The sequence below is a fragment of the Lissotriton helveticus genome, chromosome 1_1, assembly GCF_964261635.1.
Source record: "Lissotriton helveticus chromosome 1_1, aLisHel1.1, whole genome shotgun sequence".
Classification (NCBI taxonomy): Eukaryota; Metazoa; Chordata; class Amphibia; order Caudata; family Salamandridae; genus Lissotriton; species Lissotriton helveticus.
This window is the reverse complement of record NC_136057.1, coordinates 413,818,781-413,840,253: the sequence shown is the minus strand read 5'-3', so window position 1 is coordinate 413,840,253 and position 21,473 is coordinate 413,818,781. Positions and strand designations below refer to the sequence as shown.

At 43.4% G+C, this 21,473-nt stretch overlaps 1 protein-coding gene across 1 annotated transcript in view; it reads left to right on the top strand.

Moving 5' to 3' along the window:
• TMTC1 (transmembrane O-mannosyltransferase targeting cadherins 1) overlaps positions 1 to 21,473 on the top strand; it is a 1,403,473-nt gene that overhangs the window by 1,242,690 nt on the left and 139,310 nt on the right. Inside the window, exon 14 of the mRNA XM_078673764.1 lies at positions 4,602 to 4,704. Coding sequence (XP_078529890.1) covers positions 4,602 to 4,704 — 103 coding nt within the window. The remainder of the gene's footprint in view (positions 1 to 4,601; positions 4,705 to 21,473) is intronic.

Genomic DNA, 21,473 nt, shown 5'->3' with positions numbered 1-21,473 from the left:
TTAAGTTAACGGTATACGGTGTATATATATGCGTGTTCACAGAGATTCTCATTACAATTGCAGTTGAATACGTATACCTCGTAACCATGGCACTTTTCTCATCCTGCCCTCTATTGCAAGATGTAAGAAGGAAAGTGTTTCAAACATAAAAAATACAAGAAAGGATACTCAAACGAGCCTCGTCTCCAAGTGGAGTAAGATGACGTCTGAAACATTATATCTAGTGCAATATGTGGCTGAATGCACACAGTTATATATCCATAAGTCCTCTATGTACATTACCCCTGATTGATTACAAACATTAGTGTAGATACGGTAGGCCTCCCCTAGTAATGATGCAAGGTCATTATGTGCTAGAATCCAATAAAAGAAATTGTGCCTAAACGAAACAAAGTATTTACATAAGTGAAGTTGCAGATGTTTGGGAGTGGTTTGGGTTAAGGGAGTGGGCTACGCTGGACTATATGTGTACTGTCAGTGCTTCGTCGGCATTTAATCCATTGGGGATCTTGGAATCCAAAAGGATTATGTATCTGGATTCCAAACGCCGTAGGGCCAATCTGCGATTTCCCCCTCTGATGTTTTTTGCGATACTGTCGATGACAAAATATTTGATGTCGTTGCTGTTGCCTGAGTGTGATGTGTTAATGTGTCAGGCCACCGGGTATGTTTCATCGTTGTTACTTATGGCTCGCAAGTGCTGTAGGATTCGGACATGGGCCGGATGAATGGTACTTCCTACATAGCGTTTCCCGCATTTGCATACAAGGACGTAAACTGCATACTCTGTTCTACAAGAGTAGCAGCCTCTGATGATGTAGGGCTTATTTCTAAACGGGACTTTAACCTGTGTGGTGTTGCTTACACGCTTTACATTTTGCGCACTTTTTGAACCCTTTCTGGCTATTCAACCATATAGGTGGCTTGGTTATGGTCGGTGCATTGCATACCAGCTGGTTGCGCATCGACTTGGCCTTCCTGAAAGTGATTGATGGGCTTCTACCACTCCAACGACCTATTACAGGATCATTTTGCACCAAAGGCCAATGCTTCTGTAAGATTTTTCTCACATGGTTGTGGTAAGCGTTGTACCCTGTTATCATCCTGGGGATGTTCGGTAAGGACTTGCTTTGTTTCTCCTTCTTATCTTTTTTGTCTGCAAACAGGAGATCCCTCCTGTTTACATTCTTGCATTTATGGTCTGCCTTTGCTAAGGTTTGAGGGCTATAACCTCTTTTGCTAAGCCTCTCAAATAAATTGGACTTGGCACCTGCCTGAGTACTGCAATTTCTGGTCATACGTAAACATTCTGCGTACGGAATGGATTCTTTTAGTTTGACCGGATGGAAACTTTGTGCATGAAGCACAGCGTTTCCCGCTGTTGGCTTTCTGTATGTTCTTGTTTGGATTTTATTCTGATCTACATACAGTTCCAGATCAAGAAATTGGTTTGTTTCTGTGCTGGTGGAGCATTTAAATCTCAAGTTGAGGGTATACTCATTAATGGCAACTGCAAATGCTTGAGCAATCTCCTCGGACCCTTTCCATAGGATAAAAATATCATCTATGTAGCGCTTATAAATTATCACATTTTCACCCATGCTTACTGCCTGGGTTATTGCCAATACTTGCTCCTCCCACCAGCCCATATGCAGATTAGCATAGCTGGGGGAGAAGCAAGTACCAAGTATCAATGGTTTTGTACGAGTGAAATGTCCAGCTAACTATAACGCCCCTGAAACCTATGGTTTTTTCAGTGAATTTATATGGTTTTTTAAATGCTAATTCCTAACTATAACGTGCCTGAAACCTATGTTTTTTTCAGTGAATATATATATATATATATATATATATGTATATATATATATATATATATATATGTTTATACTTACCTTACCTGTAAAATACTTACATTTTTGTGGTTAAGACATTTGTGGTAAAGGCATATTTGTTGTAAACGCGTTGCTCTACAGACACTTTTGTTGTTAGGACAGCATTGTAAAAGCATGGTGTTGTTTAGGCAGTCGTAGTTCCATCATACAACCAATTTGGATACCTCAATCTTTCTCCAGAACACATGAGCATACTTAAAGAAGCTTGCAGACCTACCACCTGAGCCTGCTATGCAGCTAAGTGGAAAAGATGTGTGTTACAATGCTACTGTCACTCAAAATACATTTTTCCTTTTGAAGCCAGAGTGCAGGACATTGCTTGTTACCTATTACATCTGCATGTTTCTGGTCTAGCCTTTACCTCCATTCATCTACACTTGGCTGCTGTGATTGCCTACCTTCAGAATAGACAAGACATCTCTCTCTTCATTAACATGGAGGGTCTCAAGAGTATCATTCCTCCACGAATTTCTCCAGCCCAACATGGGATCTCAACATTCTACTTACAAGGCCCATGGGCCCTCCGTTTGAACCCCTCCACTCCTGCCCCCTTCAATTCCTCGCTTGGAAGGTGATATTCCTTCTTGCTATACTCCACTCTGGCGTGTCAGTGAGCTACAGGCATTAAACCTGGAAGAACTTTTTTTCCAAGTTCAGAGAGATAGTTTTGTACCAATCTCACATTTCTCCCTAAGGTGGTATCTCTCTTCCAATTTAACCAGTCTATAGAACTTTCTGTGCTTTTCTGATTCATTTGCAGAACGGGTTGTCCATACTTTGGATGTAAAGCCAGCCCTCTTGTTATATAAAGATAGAACTAAACCATTTATAAAAACGAATCAACTCTTTTTCGCTTTCTCTAAACAACACAAAAGGAAGGCTTTATCCATGCTATGTCACTTACATACGACTACAATATATTATCAAGCACCTTTGCATTGGCTCCACTGCCGTCCATTACCACACATTGACCCATATCTACGCAATACTCCTGCACCATGCTCTTGACATATTGCCTATGTTGGCACCAATCCCCCTTTTGACTCAACATTGTCCTATAGGCCATTCCACATAGTCATGTCTCTTCTCCTCCATATCTCCAGTGGCATGCAGAACAGGAGCAAACCACATAAATCGATAATGTCCTTGTTTTCCTAAATTACACCTGTACACATGCTGAACAGGCTCCTTCGTGAAATGTATGAGAACATGTTGTATCTCCAAGTATCCCTGTCTGTTGTGTATGGCCCCAGAGCTCTCGAGTTGTTGAATTATTTATTGACTCTTTTTGGCAGTTTCTTTCAATGCCATGTTGCTATTGATTATGTAGTAACCGTTGACACTACTGCCACAAACTGTTTTGTGTTTCAGGTATATTCCACATCCTATCAATACTATGTAACCACGGTATGCAACTATGAACCCACACTGTGGGAGATCCACTTATAATTCTGTACCATGATGTCTGTGCTGTCAATAAAAACATTTACAAAAAAAGGGTAGGCTTTATCCAAATAAGGTATTTCTAGATGGATTGTCAAATTAATCCAGACATGATATGCTAAAGCTAAGAGGACTCTGCTCACTTTTTCTAGAGCTCACTCCACTCAAAAAAAGGGAGCCTCTTTTGGCATCCTGAGGAACATACCAATAGCTGACATATGCAAACCAGCTATCTGGTCCACACCTTACACCTTCACAAAACAATACTGTGTGGATGTACTTGCTCGCCAACAAGCTAATGTTTGTCAAGCAGTACTTCATATACTTCTTCAATCTACTATAACATCCACAGGCCAGACACCGCTTCTTGGGGGCACTTCTTGCAGTCTATGTACAGCATGTCCAGCCACACATGCCTCGAATGGAAAATGTTACCTACCCTGTAAGCATCTGTTTGTGGCATTTAGTGCGGTAGATTTGCATGCGCCCACACTGGGAAACATCCTTTACGACGCAACTTTTACCACGCAGTGCCTTTACAATGCAGGTTTTTCAACGCAAGTCATTACAACGAATTGCGCGGGGGAGCTCTAGGATAGGTAATAGTTTAATTTACTATCCAACATCTTCCCTACTATCCACGGGGTCTGGAGTTGGAATAGTAAATTAAACTATTCACTATCCAGCACCCCCCAACGCAAGTCGTTGTAACGACTTGCGTTAAAAAACCTGCGTTGTAAAAGCATGCATGGTTAAAGCCTGCGTTGTAACACCGTACATCCGCCCACACTCCTCCCTGGACATCTGTGGCTCTTTTTAATTTCCTTTCCAATCTTTTTTTCCCTCTTTTGCATGGACATCTCTCTATACTTCGTTTGCTCCACATTTCATCCTCACCCACAGTGCGGGAAAACATTCTAACAATGGAGTCGATGAACATGCGTATTACTAATGAGGAGTCACACTACATCGTGACTCGAAACACAAAGAAAAACAACTTACAAACATCTGGACCCAACACTAGATGGCAGTAGTATACACAGCATGTGAATCTACAGCACTGCATGCCATGAGCAGATGCTTACAGGGTAAAATGTTCCTTGTATTTCATTGTTGTACATATTTTTTGATTATTTACTGTTGAATGCATCTTTTTGTCTACTGTTTAAGTTTTCTTCATTTTTACTTCTACTTTTATAATCACAACACGTTTTGGGAATTTATTACTACAAATCTAAATTCTTCTTTGTTCTGTCTCTGTTAAAGGACAAAGTTGAAGAAGCAGAAGAAGTTTACCAGGCTGGCATAGAGAAGTGTCCAGAGAGCTCTGATTTACACAACAACTATGGAGTTTTCTTAGTTGACACTGGTATGTTTTGCTGAGTTAAGAGACTCTTGTGGATAGGGAAGATGATATGTAATAATGGGCAAATCTGGCATAGTATATAATTGCATACACTACCTAATTATAAAGAGATTACAAAATAAATAAAGTCCCTGTCATTTGCTGCGAGGCGGATTAAGCCCGACCCAGGTAAATTGATGCCTCCTATTCTGTTCTCTGCCTAAAATGAATACTACTCTCCCTGCAAGGTTGATGGCATCTGCTACATTGCAAGCTCCAGTGTTTCTTTTTATGTCCCACTGATGATTTCTCACAGCCATTTGTATTACTTTCCAGAATGTAAAGTGCCCCTCTGTTGTGTAAGATAGACCAAGGGCTGCAATTCATCACACCTGATTTCTTTTACTGCCATGAGAGCGATGGCAATCCGTGACATGCTGAGAAATGTTATTTGCAAATCACAAAAATAGCTCAGCCGTTCTGAATACCGACTTAAGTTTTTCTAAATAGCAATAATGAAACATATGCTTATGTCTTCTTAGAATAATTATACAAATATAGCCAGAAAGGTAGCTCATTGCGTGAAGCGTTTCAAACTCCCATCTGGCGCAATCTCGAGGACACGTGCTTGCATCCCTCAAGGTTAATTTAACCTTCCATCCTTCTTAGTTCATTACATTGGGTAACAATATATTGAATAATCGCAACTTTACTTTGACTCCCAGGCAAAAATGTGGCATTAGCGACCTGTTATTTAAAAAAGAAAAAAACGTGTTATACTTCCCTTTACAGAGTTAACTTGCACTTAACTTTAAATAAATATATTTATTACAAAATTAGAAATCACAACTGCATAGGTATGGTTAAGTCTCTCCATTGAAAATGCGTTTTAGTTGGTTAATAGCTATAGCACAGTTCGCTAAATCTGCAAACAAATGATCCCACGGAAGGCGTAACTGGCTTACCACGTTTAGTGAGAGAAAGCGAATGGGGAAGGGGTCATAAAAGTTGTGGTTCGCATTATAGCTTGCACAGGAATTTCTTCTTTGCACTAGAGCAAAAAATGCTGAATGGAATTGCACCAAACTTGGTATATAACCCTGGTTTATCAGGGCTGGGCTGCAGAACCCAGCCTTACAGCCTATTGTCCTGACTTGCTGGTCCTGGGGACAGAGAGGTTTATGCAGGGTTTGACGGTAAACATCCTTTTCAACGCAACTTTTACCACGCAGTGCCTTTACAACGCAACTATTACAACGCATGTCATTACAACGCATTGCGCCGGGGAGCGCTCTAGGATAGGGAATAGGTTTAATTTACTATCCAACACCTTCCCTACTATCCACGGGGACTGGAGTTGGAATAGTAAATTAAACTATTCACTATCCAGCACCCCTTAACGCTATGCGTTGTAACAGCATGCATTGTAAAAACTGCGATGTAAAGGCATGCGTGGTAAAAGCATGCGTTGTAATGTCATACATCCGGGTTTGACCACAGGCCAGACTCTGCACAAAGAGTCTGCTGCACATGGCGGATGGTCTTGAATAGGGGCTGGTCAGCGGCCGTGTACCTAGTGCTCTGTACGATACCTGGTGCTGTGTACCTGGTGCCCTTCACGATACCTAAAGTCCATTCACAACCAGTCCAGTGGTCTGGCCTCGCCTCCAGAGCCCACTTTGCACAGCTAATGGCAATGTGCCATACATTTTATCAACAAGCTGTAGGTAGTAAGAAATCCCAAAAGTCTACTGAAAAAAAACTTTGACAAAAGTTAGTTTCCGTTAATGTTGCTGAACACTTTTATTTCTAAAAGCACTGAACTTCACCAGTCCTGGTTAACCACAACTTGACTTCACCACACCGCTACCACCTCATTCATGAAGTCACAAAAATACATAATTGTTGACACCACTAGAGACATGACGTTTCACCACAAAATTCATATCATCAATGTCATCACTGTGGTCAACCCAGGCAGTGTAGCGCCACACTAATAAAATACAATATTGATACAAATACAGCACCTATAAGCATGGAAATATACTACATGCTAGTAGCTTGAGACGGTGGTTGCTGATGCTCAGCACTGGCACTTAATCATCAACACTGGAGCTTTTCACGAAAACCAACTAAGGACACATTTAATTATGGGGAGATTAAGTGATTTGCCCAGAATCACAGGATATTGAACTGATGCCAAGACTTGAACCTGGTTCCCCAGCTCTGAAGTAAGCAGCTCTGGCCATTGTGCCACATCTTCCCCCCACTTTAAAGGTTAGTAGTTGGTTCTGTTTTAGGCCGTGCTAACTGGAGAAATGGGCTGGTGCAAGCTGTGTCCTGAAGAGAGCCCCAGCACTTTTTTTTTTTTTTTACAAATTAATCACTGCCAGTAACAACATTGAAAATGACATGATTCTGAAATCAGAAAAGATAATGCTGTATTAAATTGACTAGTAATTCTAGGTCTTCCTTTCCGTCTGGTGCTGGACTAGGGAAAAAGTAAATGCAGAACAGCACACTTATGTCACCGGGGATGGGGCCTGGGTTCACATGGAGCTCGTTACAGGGCCAGACCAGAAGTGCCATACTCATCCAAAGTTGTGTATGCATGGTCGTGTCTGTACTGAGCATGAGTGCAGCACCTGGTCAAGGGCAAGACCCGGTGATCAACGACCTGTGCGCAACGCAAACGCCATGGCTTACACATATGGGGGTTCAGTGCACGACCAAGCTAAATGCTAATCCGCACAGTCAACCCCCACTGTGCATAACTGAAAGGACTGCACAGTGAGTTAATTCTAAAAGAAGACTCGTTGCAGGGCCTGTTCCTGCTGCACACAGTGAAACGCCACGTGCAGTCTAGTATGTGCTTGTGTGTGGTGGGCCACGTGCTTTGCCAACTGTGAGGTTATCTTTCATAATAAAAAACACATTACACAGCATCACTAAATAACAACACGTATGCAATCAAACAAGCAACTGTGTATCCATCAATGATGTGAATGGTGATATGTGATCTCATTTGAGATGGGGTCTGTGGCATCATCTTTGAAGTCATGAGAATTGTATTGTGGAGGGGCTCCCCACCATGCTAGCATAACTTACACCTAGATTATGCAATGCTTATAACCGCACCCATAATGGCCCAACATAACATATCCCCGTATCCTTGACATTGACATACCCTGCTGAGAACTCCTGGGATTTCCAAGGACCCCTGCTCTGAAAGAAAGAATGTCATTAAGTCATGCAAACAAACATCTTATCTGCCCTTTCAAACGACAAAAGAGACAACTGTTATTAAAGTGTCTAAAAAGTCCACACAGACATTTGCAGTAGGACATACCCATCAATGATTGCTTTATACATCTAGATGTGACAGAGGGCTGTCTAGAATCACAAACAAACCCATTATCACACGGCTCATTGCCTCTGATGTCAAGTTACACCAAAACATCATCACGTCTAATGTACTTATTTGAATGTTGCCTTAAATCACACCTAAAATACTTTTAATTTGGACTGACTGGGTAAAATAGCAACAAAAAACACCGGGGAATAATTATTGCAAAATCGGTAAACAAAATTGGCCGGCACTCCCGTGAAGCGAGTAACACGGCCCCGTAAACAACATGAAAGACTTTGACTTTGGCATCTAAATTGAGGATCCATTTGAATCTAAAAACAGTGAGAACAAAGAACTTACTGGGAGAGTGAAAATGTTACACTTCCTGGGCTATTTCTTCACGCCGAGGGTTATCTTAAACAGAAAGGACCAAGTTTAAGAAACTGTTCTCTCTATTAGAATATAGTTTCAAAGGGTACAGGGACACGAGGATACGGAAGGCAAACTACATACTCTCCCGTATCATCCATCCAACCATATCCAATATTATAAGGTTCACCTATCTTTGTATTTTTCTAAAAACAGGCTATGTTTTAATTTGTAAATGAACGTACCTATATGCTCTTTCTCTCTATACTTAGATACGTTACTGTGTAAACACACCTATAGTGGGTCTCAATATTGCAGGCCTACCCTTAAACTTTCTGTCTACCATTGTCTTCTTATTTGACCCTCTGTTGTTCTTTATCAGGCTTTTGCTTCTCAAACTGACTTCTCTGTGTATTTATGCTTTTCCAAGTAGACCATCTTATATTTCTCATCAAATATGCATATGCACTCTTTAAACTTGAGCTTTGGTTCTTACCATTCACTTCAATTTTATTCGGTCCCATCCTGTTTTCCATCCTGTGAAAGGCTGTTGCCACCTGGATGAAAGACAGCTGCCTCAAGCTCAACTCGGACAAGACCAAAGTACTCATCCTGGGACCCACCCTGTAGCCTGGGATGACTCCGGGTGGCCAGTCCTCTGGGATCCCTTCCACCCCGATGGACCACCCACTCAACCGTGGCATCACACTGGACTCTTCGCTGACAATGACCACCAAATCAATGCAGTTTCCTCGGCTTGCTTCCACACGCTCCACCTACTCCGAAAGACATTCAGATGGATCCTCACAGAATCCAGAAAGATAGTCACCCACGCATTCATCACCAGCAGACTTGACAATGTACTCTACACCAGCGTCACCAAGAAACAGCTCAAGAAACTATCACTTTTAAAAAGTATTTCTCGATGCATAGGTACAATCAGTTGTATTAAGATAAAACGCTTCTGCATGCTAAAGGGATATGCTTTTTTGAATTTTGAAGACACCTTGTTATATTCTAATATGAGGTGTGTAGCATATTTTACATGCAAATATTTTTGGGGCTCGATATGCCCCTTGCAAACTGAACCCACTTCATCAGTAGGACAGAATATCGAGGATAAAATATTAAACAAAATATCAACAGGAACGTAAGTGTAGATATTCAGTAATGCAATGTCAGGGCTCGGCTCATTCAGGGGCTCTTGGCTCGGCTCAGGCTGGGCTCCACCTGTTGATTTGCTGGCTCCCCTACCTCTAGATGAAAGCCATTCTGTCAAGACCAATGTAGTGAGATAGACAAGAATGCCATCTAATCACGAGCACAGGGGCCGCCTCAAAAAGAGCACTCTATGTAGTATTATGTGCAACAGATAGCTGAAGCTTTCTGTAGCGAGAACAGGCTGCAACAACTCATAAAATGGTACCGCCTATTCCTTCATGGGTAGTGAAAGACAGCCTTAAATTGGGTACAGCGGCTAATCAGATGCCATGACCTCAGTGCCACTGCACTGATACTGTGGCGGCTGGCACAGATCGGGGGGTGTTGGGGGGAGAGGGGGTTAAGAAAAAGAAAATTAAACTTACCTCCTCGCCGCGTCTCTCCTCCGTTGTCCCTCCGCTCTGCCGGAACAGGAAGCACCCAGGCTCCCCTAAGCCAATCACAACACTGTAGTGCAGCGTCTCCTCTAAGCCAATCACAACACTGTAGTGCAGCATTGTGATTTGTCTGAGCTTCATGGTTCGGCGCTCAGATGGGGACTGGGCGGCTGGACATGTTCTCCATGCAGGCTGCAATGCAGAACATTCAAAGTGCGCATGACTGTTTGGCTGGCCCAAGACCGCTGGCCAAACATTCATGTGAACATACAGAGTGCCCACCACTCCTTCCCGATCTGTGAGCAGAGCAGCCCCGCCCTGCCCCGCAAAGCTGCAGCAGCAGGGAAAAATAAAATGACAATAGCGAGTTACTATCATTTTATTTTTCTTATTTATTCATCACGCTCCTCCTCACCACTGAACTAATGATGGTTACACGCCTGCTCAGCACCACACCTTAGGCCAGACCCCCCCCCCCTCAATATTGCAGTACATGCACTCTGTTCCTGTTCTTGAATTAGGATTGCTAGGTGCCCCAGAGCTGTGCAGCAGTTTTTCAGCCGACTTAAGATCCATGATAATTTTACTAGCTTATGAAAAACATAAACCGTCTGTTCTCACGCTTCAAGTCATTGCAAACAGACCTCAGGGTGACAGAACACCTTAAGAATCCAAACATACGCATGCGCACCTCCGAGATACCACGGAAGTGCTTGTGTATTGTACCCATCGGTGCAGTCTATACGGGGCTTTTCATTTCTTCCTCCCTGTGGTTGGCCTCAAAATCCTTTAGAGAACAGATCCAGGTTGAAGCGGGTTCTAAACTGTTTTCTGGAGACTTACATAGGGTCGTTTGAGGACAGCGATGAGAGGAACCCTGCAATATCCTTGCATTCGTCTGTGCTTCATTTAATGATGCTCTGACTCCAGCCTTATTGCATTGCTCGAGGTCGAAAGGAAGAATCTGTCGGATGATAAATATTGGTTATTACCTCGGCGCACTGTGGCTGCAGTGATGGATTGGTGTCTATAGAATAGGTGCGGAGCGCCACCCGGTGGCTAAATGTATATTTATATTTACTTATAGCCTCCATTTATACCCATAGTCTTGGGCTCAGAGGGAAAAACATTTCTGGCTGTAGTCACTGAATGAGCATGATTTACACACTTTCGAATGTTTAAAGTGTTAGAAGATAAGTATCTTTGCACTCGGGTGTATGATTCGTTTAACAAACCTCATTTGCGATCTCATGGTGAGTAATGTCTATGCATCAACCTTATTGCTGCCCACTACATCTTTTCAAACTGAAATGGTGTCAAATGTTTTTTGAGAACAAATAATTTCCCGATGCAGACAGAATCTTTCTGTTCGTTTTATGAAGGTCTCCTGCCCTTGAACATGCTAAGTATGGTTAAATAAACATTTTCCACATCTCATCTGTGATGATTCGATTTTTTTTATCAACATTTCATTGGGATGACGCTACAAAAATAGTTAAATAATAGAACTATGTAATTTATCATTATGGTAAGATACACTGTACAGCATTTAAATAATTCCGCCATTTCGTGACCATATATCAACTTATCTATGGAAAGAAAAGTAAGCGCAGAAACTGCACTGTCCAAATAAGTAAACAAACAAGATGATATGGATTATATAAGGCTAAGCAATATATGACATGATACACCACTTGTGTGTAATGGTTGAGCTGTAAACCCAGGAGGACTCTGTGCTGAAAGGTCTTAGTGCCCCCATCACAACATGATACTTACCTTTCCAACAAAGGTAGATGCATATTAGTAGCTCTCAATAATTGTCTGATTACAAGCACGTTCTAATGTTATAGCACACTGTAATAAAAACAAATTACACTACCACTCAATTGTTCTAATTATAGGCGAATACTCATTTCATGGGGCATGCAGCTGAACTTCTGTTGTGGCATCACACCCCCACCCTTGCCCCCTCCCCCCACACCCTCATATTTACTTGAGGGAGGAGGAGACCCTGTACATTCTTGTATTTCTGGGGCACAGGCTTGCCACTTATGATGAGCGCAGCAGAACTGCACTGCGTGCCCTCTGCTGCCCCTTCCAATGCTGGGAGGCAGTTGTGTACGTCAGAGCTGAGCTACCGCAGCCCTCCTCAGAGTTAGGACATGGTCACACATGCTGGGACCTGCACAGTCCGTTGCCAAAGCCCCTCCCAGAGAAGGTGGACAATCTTGTCTTCATCGTAGCACCGGCGCCTGCACAGCCCAACTCCTGCTACCTCTTTCAGCAAAGGGAGCCATCCTAACGCTCTGGCACCTGCCCAGTCCACCTCTAGGCCACAGCCTTGCTCAGTTACAGGAAAAGCAACAAACAGACCAGTGGAAGTAGGTAAGCAGCAACACTGCCCGGCACAGCAGGGCACCTGCCCTCCAACCCTTGGCGAAGTAGCTACAATAGGCCAACACGTATGCGTAACTCAAATGGAAGGGTGCCGGTGCAGGTCTACTTATTATATGGGATAAAATTCAGAGAGACGTCCTCCTGTTGTTCTAAAATGTAATACAAGGTAGGGATTTACAGTTACTGTGTTGGTCAACTCTATCACAACCCACTTTCCATTTAATAATACAATATATACACAGAGGCTCGCCTCTTAATTACATAATTGGCGTCTCTTAACCTTTTTTGATAGGATGATTAGCTATTGCCCCGCCATATTTGTAGTTCCAAATTTGTAGTTATTTGGGTAGTTCCGCATCACGAGACTTATTCTCCTTAGACAAGTCTCGAGATACATGTATACAATTATGTAATTAAGAGGCGAGCCTCTGTTTATATATAGTGGTTCGGTTAAACCGTTGCACCCATACCATAGGAAACCCAGGAGATGGAGGAAGTAGGCGCTCGTCGCAACCTCGAGGTAAGGGAATATGCCGAACGAATGCGTTTATCGAAGGCCGGCCGTGGGGGAAGGTGGCTAACAGTTAAGGGCTTAAATTAGACATAATGTCGTTTGGAAAACGGAGGGATTATTACATTTTTAAACATTTGAAATGTGGAATAATCTAGTACCTCTATATTAGTGCACCCTCTAGTATCACCATTAGCCACGTATGACAATCCTAAAGGATGCGGGTATTTGAAGACCGGTGCCTGACGAATCAGCGTAGATAGATGAGAGGATTGGCTCTCACGCTAATGGCTGAAATTCTAACGATAGAGTCCTGCAGCGATATTAGGTAGAGCATAATTAACTAAGGTGAAGCGAGTCCATTAGTTGGGACTTGTGGGCATAGAGCATACTATTAACAGTAGTTAATTATCACTGCCTGAAAACTAAGTGAGTCAATAATGGGGACATAGCAATCCAGGCTAGGATGTTTTGCAAGAATAGGACAATTTTTTGTTTTAAATGTGTCCCAATCAAGAAAGATAGTCACTAGATTAAACGTGCTCATAATAAGATTATCTTATTACAATAGGTGCCTAGAAATACTGTTTGACCCGCATAAAGAGGTGGCACAGCACGGATGTAGGTGAATTGAAAAGAACACCGAACCGTGCAACAGTCTCTAACAGGAATAGGAAAATAGATGTTCTACATGTTGAATGAAATAAATGGGACGAGATAACATCGGTCTGCACGAAGTAAGTGCGTTATTAATTGTATTAATAAATGGAAAGTGGGTTGTGATAGAGTTGACCAACACAGTAACTGTAAATCCCTACCTTATATTACATTTTAGAACAACAGGAGGACGTCTCTCTGAACTCCTGAAAGAAGGACCATAAGTCAATCATTGGTCAACCATAAGAACAGTGGAAAGAAAAACACTGAATGTAAGATTTATAATGACCTTGACAGCAGACTCACATATATTCAAATTAGGTTGAGATAACACATAAAAACTATGAGGTATTAATTGTATGTATTTATTTCCAGATGGAAGATATGTTGTTTTATATTGTTCTGTCCTGAAGAAGGTGTTGATACAATCAAAACAAGACACAGAAACGCGTCGACATAAGGACTTCTTTTTATTGGTGTTTTAAAATTTGTAAAGAAATTTTGTGTAAATATTGTTTTTGTGCTATATACAAGAGTAGGCACTGTATGGTACACGTATCAATTGGAATAGGAAGATATAATGATCTTTTGTAATGAAAGCACTATGAAGAATCAATGCATTTTATGTATTTTGTATAGAATTTAGGCAATGAACCTGTTTTTAAGAAAATAAAATAAGGTAACATGATTTTTTATGTGATGCTGTTGGAATTATATGTGTAGTTTTTTACTGAAGCTGTCTGAGAAGGTCGTGAATATAGCATAGCTTGAATTGAGAAACACAGAAAGGAATCTCTTTTGTTCACTATACAATGATGTAGTACACTGAGTCTGTTGCACAATAAAACAAGGTGCATGAAACAATAAGGGATGCTGACTGGTGCTGCAGAGTAAAGCTTGGGATTGAAAATAGACCTGAAAATATTACGAAGTAAGTGAAAAATAAGAAGCATTTATGGGTGATACAAGCAGTGTTTTAAATGGTCCTTGCTTCAATATGAAGCCACCAGAAAGTTATCAGCATAGTTATAATAGCGCTATTTCTTTTGGCCCTGTAGATGAAAGGCGCAGCCGAGTGGAGGATGAATTTTAAAAGAGATAAGTGGGTCTTGGGGAGGCCTGCAAGGAGAGAATTACAGTAGTCCTGGAAAGTGCCAAAGAGTGGACAAGAGTTTTCGGGTCTTGCTCAGGATTGTAACGTCAGATCCGCCAGAGAAGACATAGCTGGACGCTTGCTTTCATGGCCATGGTTTTGATTTGGGATTGGAGGTTAAATATTTTGTTCAGGATGACACCTGGGGAGTTGGCTCTGTCTGTCAGACTGCGCCCCGCTCTTCGGGATCCGGATGATGCACAAAGGGGTCCACCTCCACACCTTCCCAAGCTTGGTGCTAAACGGAACCCAAAGCTTAGAGGTGGTATGGCGAGGGAAAAATGTATAAGGCCAGGATGGTGCCACCCGACCGGGGTCAACCTGGAAAACAAAGGAATAACGGTTATCACCACTCTCTGCCTCCTCACTACAGAAGATGACTCAATGAAACCATAAGCGTACCTTGGATCTAAGTACCGGTGAGGATTAATCAACGCGGTCGCCTGACGCTCTTCTCGGGGGGGGTGGGGGGTAACGCTCTGAGTATACCTACAAGAATACAAGCACAGGTTAAAACCTTCCTACTCTCTGACCAACGATGTTACCCTTCTACTTCCCTGTAGAGTACCTACCAGAGTCTCGCACCCCGATAACCCTACTGAGCCTTATGGGATCCGCCCTTCCCCGGTACTGACAGTTTAGATACCGATGGTTGACCAAGTTTATGCCTCTGTTACGTCACAGAAGACACTTGCGGGTCATTCACAGTTGCACCAGAGCCCAAAGCAAAAGAAGAAATGTAAATTATAAGTCAAGAAACGAATATCAAACAAGGAGGTTCTAAGGGCCAGAGACCACAAATCCTACTGCTCTTTTCCACTGGAGTCCACAGTAACACCGGGCTCCCACGACGACTGCAGTAGGCGATTCTTCCTTCCGTGGAGCGCTGCTCACCAAAATGTCCCTCTCCGATTCAGCAAAAAGGAAAAAAAAAAATAACAAGGTCCAGCGTCCGTGTCTTCGCTCTCAACTAGAGAAGCACCACAGCGCTACCAGTGTGTCAGCTGACACACCCAGTCCAAATAGTGGACACAAGTATCAATGGTGGTCCGTATCTTCGCGCAGATTCTGCGAAGCACCACTGCCACCCAATTGAAGAGACCACGTCGCCGACGCTTCCTCTCTGCCACCACTCAGGTCCCGACCCCGCCGGGTCAAAACTCCGGAGTCTGAGTCTTCGACGTCAATGGCCACGGAGCACTACCTTGGAACCAAGGAGACCGCGTCTCCGGCGCTTCCCCTCTGAAGCAGCAAAAGTTCCCCAACCCAGCCGGGTCGGACACCCTGGGGCCGTGTCTTCGCGTACAGCGAAGCACCACGGAGATTCAGCAACTAGCGGGCAGCCGCACCGCTAGCGTAAACACAATACACAAATCAAGTACAACCCGACTTCCGGGTTCATTACCTATATGTAGGTTCTGCCCCTCTAATCCTTGGCCTCCTGGGACTTGTAGTCTCAAAGCACTATGTAGGCGCCAAAGTCCGGGACTCACACCCTGACACTGTCAACAATAGTAGACTAACTGTTAAGAATGTTCAGATTATCCATTTATGATTGAACAGAAGGTGGAGAGTTTTAGGTGGAGATAAGAAGAAATTTGGTTTTTAGAAGGATTCAATTTTAGGTGATGAGACGTCATCCTTTCTTGGATGGAGTTGAGGGGGGTGGCTAGAAGTGAGATGTTGTGTTTGGAGGACACCTCGAGTTGGGTGTTGTCAGATTAGAAGTAATAAAGGATCCCTGCTTCTTTTAATAAGGCTCTTAGTAGTTAAATTTAAAGATTAAATAGGGTCTGAGCAAGGATAGAGTCTTGAGGGACACCTTGACCCACAGCCTTTGGAGATCAGAGACAGTTTTCAATTTTAATCATCTGAGATCTTCCTGTGAGGTATGATTCAAACCACTTAAGTACAATGTCTTCAATTCCCATTCTTTGTTTTAGTGTGTTAAGATGGTTTACAGTATCAAAGGCAGCAGAAAGGACAAGAAGGAACAGGAGGCACCAGCTGCCCGATTCTAGGACTCGAAGGGCATCATTGATAACCTGTAGCAGTGCTGTTTCGGTGCTGCGGCCTCAACTGAAGCTAGATTGAAAATCATCCAGAATATTGTTGTCCTTGATGTGTTAGATGGATTGCTCCGCTACACATCTTTCAGTGATTTTGGCAAGGAAAGGGAATTTGGTGATAGGGCGGAAATTGTTAAGGTCATTCACATCAGTGGAGGGTTTCTTTAGTAATGGAGTTTCCTGACTAGTTCTGAGGGCATCAGGAAAGGTTCCTTGGCTGACAAAGATCGTAACCAGATTTGTTAAGTAAGGAGCATGTGGGTGTAGAGGTGTATTGCAATGTCGCTTGGGATAGGTTCTAGAGAATGGTTCATAGGTTTGGTTTTCAAGATGTTCTTCAGGAGGGCATCCTCCGCGATGACATCAAAACTGTGCCAGGAGCCTCTGGATTTGCAAACGTCCTGTGGGGTGGGAGGTGTATCATGGTCAAGGAGCAATTTTGCACTGAAGAATTGTATAACTTCTGCTTACTTGGATGGGTCATCAAATGTGATGCTTGAAGATGAGAGCGTATTACTGGTTGTTTTGATTAGGCCAAAGAGTTTCTTTGGCTTGTTCTTGGGAGGGTTGAGGAGGGTTCTAAAGTGATTGGATTTTTCGCTAATGATATGTTAGTGGTAACCCGATCTTGCGTATCGGGGGTGTGAGAGATTACTGACCGACGGTGACTGTCTCCATTTCTTCTCCAGGGTTCTTAGATCTTTCCTTTCATCATAGAGGGACCTATTGAACCATGGGACAAATGGCGTGGACCTTCTCTTCTTGCTTTATAGTTGTTACATTGCCTATCAAGGCAGAGAGACTGGTGAAACAGTGATTAGTCTAGTCATTGATGTCAGAGTTTGTGCTGATGTCTGGTAGTACCTTCTTAGCAGTGTTGCTGAGAATGTTGAGGTCAGTGTTCTTTGTGTTGGAAAACCAAGTAATTGTCCTTTTTGGTTGGCCCAGGATTACTACAAGAGAAAGTTGAAGTGAGAAAGTGATGAGGAGGTGGTCAAGCAGTATACTGGTATAGGATCATCTACTATGAGCAGGTCATTTTTGGAAATTATAAGGTCAAGCGCGAACCCCTGGAGTGTGTTGGTTTAGAGTTGTATTGTAAAAGATCATTTCCAGAGAGAAATGTGGCAAGCTGGTTGGCAGACGGGTCTTCTGAGGTGCCCCAGTGAATATTAAAGTCTCCTAGAAAGATCAGTTTATTGCTTGGTGAAGATTGGTCACTTGCAAAGTCAATGAGTTCCTTAATAAAGGTGGAGTAGTTACCTGGTGGGTGTACATGGTGTTAATCCTAATAGGGAGTGGTGCTGCACATGAAGTTCTAGAGTAAAGGATTCAAGTGTAGAGAAAGATCTACTGGGTAGTTCCCTGCATTGAAGGGAGTTTCTGGAGATGGCAACGATGCCACCCCTACTCTACGTAGCCTATCATTCCGTATAATTGTACAGTTAGGGGGCAGCAGAAGATCGAATATGGTGTGAGAAGTGTCATTGAACCAGGTGTAACCGCATGCGTGTGGCGCGAATTCCCCGCCCATGCTGACTCCGCCTTGCGCGGGCGGAGTCATGACGGAACGGTTCCGTCATCAGCACAGCTCAACCGACGCTCATGACGGAACCGTTCCGTCATCAGCATCGAAGGGGTTAAGTGAGAATCACTAGGTCAAGGTTTTAGTAAGTGATGGTATCTAAGATTTCAAGCTTATATTTTGTTGTAGATATGCTGTTGTGTAGCATACAACGCAGCTCTGAGATGACTGTTTTGGTGTGGGGGGTGTCAGAGCTTTTGGTGATGATAGGAATGATGTTCCTATGGGACAGTGCCTGGGTTGTAAGTGGCTGGCGTTTGGTTCGGATCAGAGAGATGATGAGTATAGCACATTGTTTTGTGTTGTCTGGAGAGGCGATGGTAGGGGAGGTAGAGGTATTATAGCTAACAAGTAAATTAGTAATTTCAGTTTGGGAGAGAATGTGCGTGGCTCCTTAAGGGTGTGAAAGAAAAGTGATCCTCGGGATTAGGTGTTTGGGGTATTTTGTTCCTGCCAAGGGTAGTAAGGAGTCAAGTACAGTGGACATATTAGAGCTTAAGTGGGAGATATTGACTTCAAGCTGGGATATTACAGAGTTGAGGTAACCTGGTTTGTTTTCGAGGGTGTGCAGTGCTATGCAGGGAATGTTGTGATGCTTGGTAGGGGCGGCGGGTTCTGAGGAGAGTTCTTCTTGAAAGGCAGAGAGGTAAGGTAAGGAGATAAGTGTGGGTGCTGCTGTGGTTTAAATTACATTCTCTGTGCATTCATTGAGAGAAACAGATGTATTGTGTAGTGGTGTGGGTGAGGATAGGTAGTAGTTGTTGTGGGATGGAGGCATGTGGTCTGAAGGGATAAGATGGGAGAAGATGAGGGGCAAAATGTCTGAGTAGTTGGAAGTAAAGAGAGGGAAGTAGGTGGTGACACATGAGCTTGGTTGCATGAGTTTGTGGGGGCTCAGGACGTGGATGATGTGAATGATTGTCCAGGAGGCCAGATGGAGAATATGGATAGTTCTTCTTGATTAGAGACAATTAGAGGGGAGAGCTAGAGGTTAGCATGGGGGAATGTCTGGTCGAGTAGATGTGCTAAAAGGAAGTTGGGGAAGTGGTCTACGAGGAATGGGATAGACTCAGGATAAGAGGAGATGGGGCAGGGAAAGGTAGGCAGGATGGAAATGGAAGAAGATCGTATGGAGTAGAGGGTAATATGTAAGCTGGGTAATCTGATTGGTGGTAGTATGGTCAGGTTAAGGGGGTGGTAGTATGGTCTGGTTAAGGGGGTGGTTCCTAAGATGGTGCGTGAGGGGGAATAAGATTACTGGCCAATGACTTGGATGGAGTGTTGAGGGTGAAGATTGATTGGAGGAGAGAAGACTAGGGAGGTAGAAGGAAAATTGGTGGACCAGAGGGAAATCCTGTACCTCCCGGGGGGATTGGCCTTGTGGTACCCAGATAGATTGGGAACGGGGAGTGTGGAATGAGGGCTGTTGGCAAGTCAGGAGGCGTTGGATTGTCGGGGCAGTGAGCAGGGATTGAGATAGAGGGTCAAATAGAGAGAGACAGGTATCTTGGGCTTGAATTATAACCTTACCGTTGTTCTATAAGGAGATAGTGATTGATTCATTGAAGCAGGCATTCAGCTGCCGCTGTGTGGGATTCTGGAGGAGGATGTCACCTTAAGTGAGTTATGGAAGATTAGAATCCAAAATGAGATGTTGTGGGGGAATTCATTTTGAGCCTCCCGTACCGCCTGTTGTGGTACTGATCCATGAAAAGGGCATCAGGACATTTTTCAAGGGGGTTGTTTTTGAACTTTGTTTCCGAGGCATTGGAACAGTTGGTTTGGTAAATAATTTTGAAATTGTTAGCACCAGCTTTGACCCGCTTGGTATACATTGTTGTACGGTAGTGGGGTGTGGTAGGGGTGAGAGTGGGGGAGGGGAGGGATGAGTGCCAGAAAGGCAGTTGCAGCGTGGAGAAGTAAAAGGAAGCAAATAAGCATATTTCAGGGGTGCCCAGATGGGACAGGCAAAATAGAGGACAGTGTGCAACATTGTTCTCTAGGTGAGGCTTTGAGGTTTGGCTCCGGACAACTTTGTTGACAGTGCTTTGGTTTAGAATCCAGATAAATATGGTGTCTATGTCCTGACCGTATGTATGATGTTACAACACGATCATTTAGATTACGGTACATTACATTGTTTTTTTTATAAAGCATGTCGTTACAACGACTTGCGCTGTAGGGCTCTGGACTTAGGAATAGTATGACTTACTATTCCAACTCTAGCCTACGTACAGTAGGGAAGGTGTTGGAATAGTAAATCACACTATTCCTTAGTCTGGAGCGCCCTCCAGTGCAAGTCGTGGTAACGACTTGAGTTGTAAAAGCAACAATGTAAATGTATTGCGGTGTTTTGACCGATTTGTTAAGGTCGTTTCCCGTCCTGACCTGAAGTAAGTTTTCTTTCCACCAATTCTATATTTTTGTCTAAGTTCACATTGTCTCTAGTTCTATTTCATTGTCTATGACCTGCTGCATATACTGCAGCCATGAGTTTTGCAGCTCAAAACAGGGGCACGCATGCTGTATTACCGTGTTCATTACCATTTGTATGTACAGGCCTCAGACTGGGGAGGTAATACTGCACCAGGACACACGTCGGGGGTACACGTGGGTGGACGGCGTCCACCCACTTTTTTCATAGGGTGGACGCCATCCACCCTGCCAAGAAGTTCGGCCCCACTGAAATATATGCTGAATTCGTCCCGTGTAATTTCCAAACACCAGGACACTTTCAGCAGCGCCTGCACGTTATCTGCTTTCCATCCACAACAACGTGCAGGCGTGACGGGGCTCTCTTATGTCTGACTCCTGCTGGGCCCATAACAAAGGCCGAATCTAAGGGGTCATCAGGCCTCCTTTTGTTCGAGTATCCTGGATGACAGCAGTCAGGAGCCTCACACCTAGAAGCAAATGCAGTGGAGGGGAAACAAAAGCTCACACCTTGTTAGCACTTCACACATACTTAAAAGAGGCAGCTTTTCACTTTGTTCAGGCTCTGTTTCGTAGATTTGCATGCACTGTAAGAACATCAGATATGTTGATCTTTCCCAGTATTTGCACAAAATAAATAGCGCTTACTACCCGTGAGGAGGCGTTGTAATT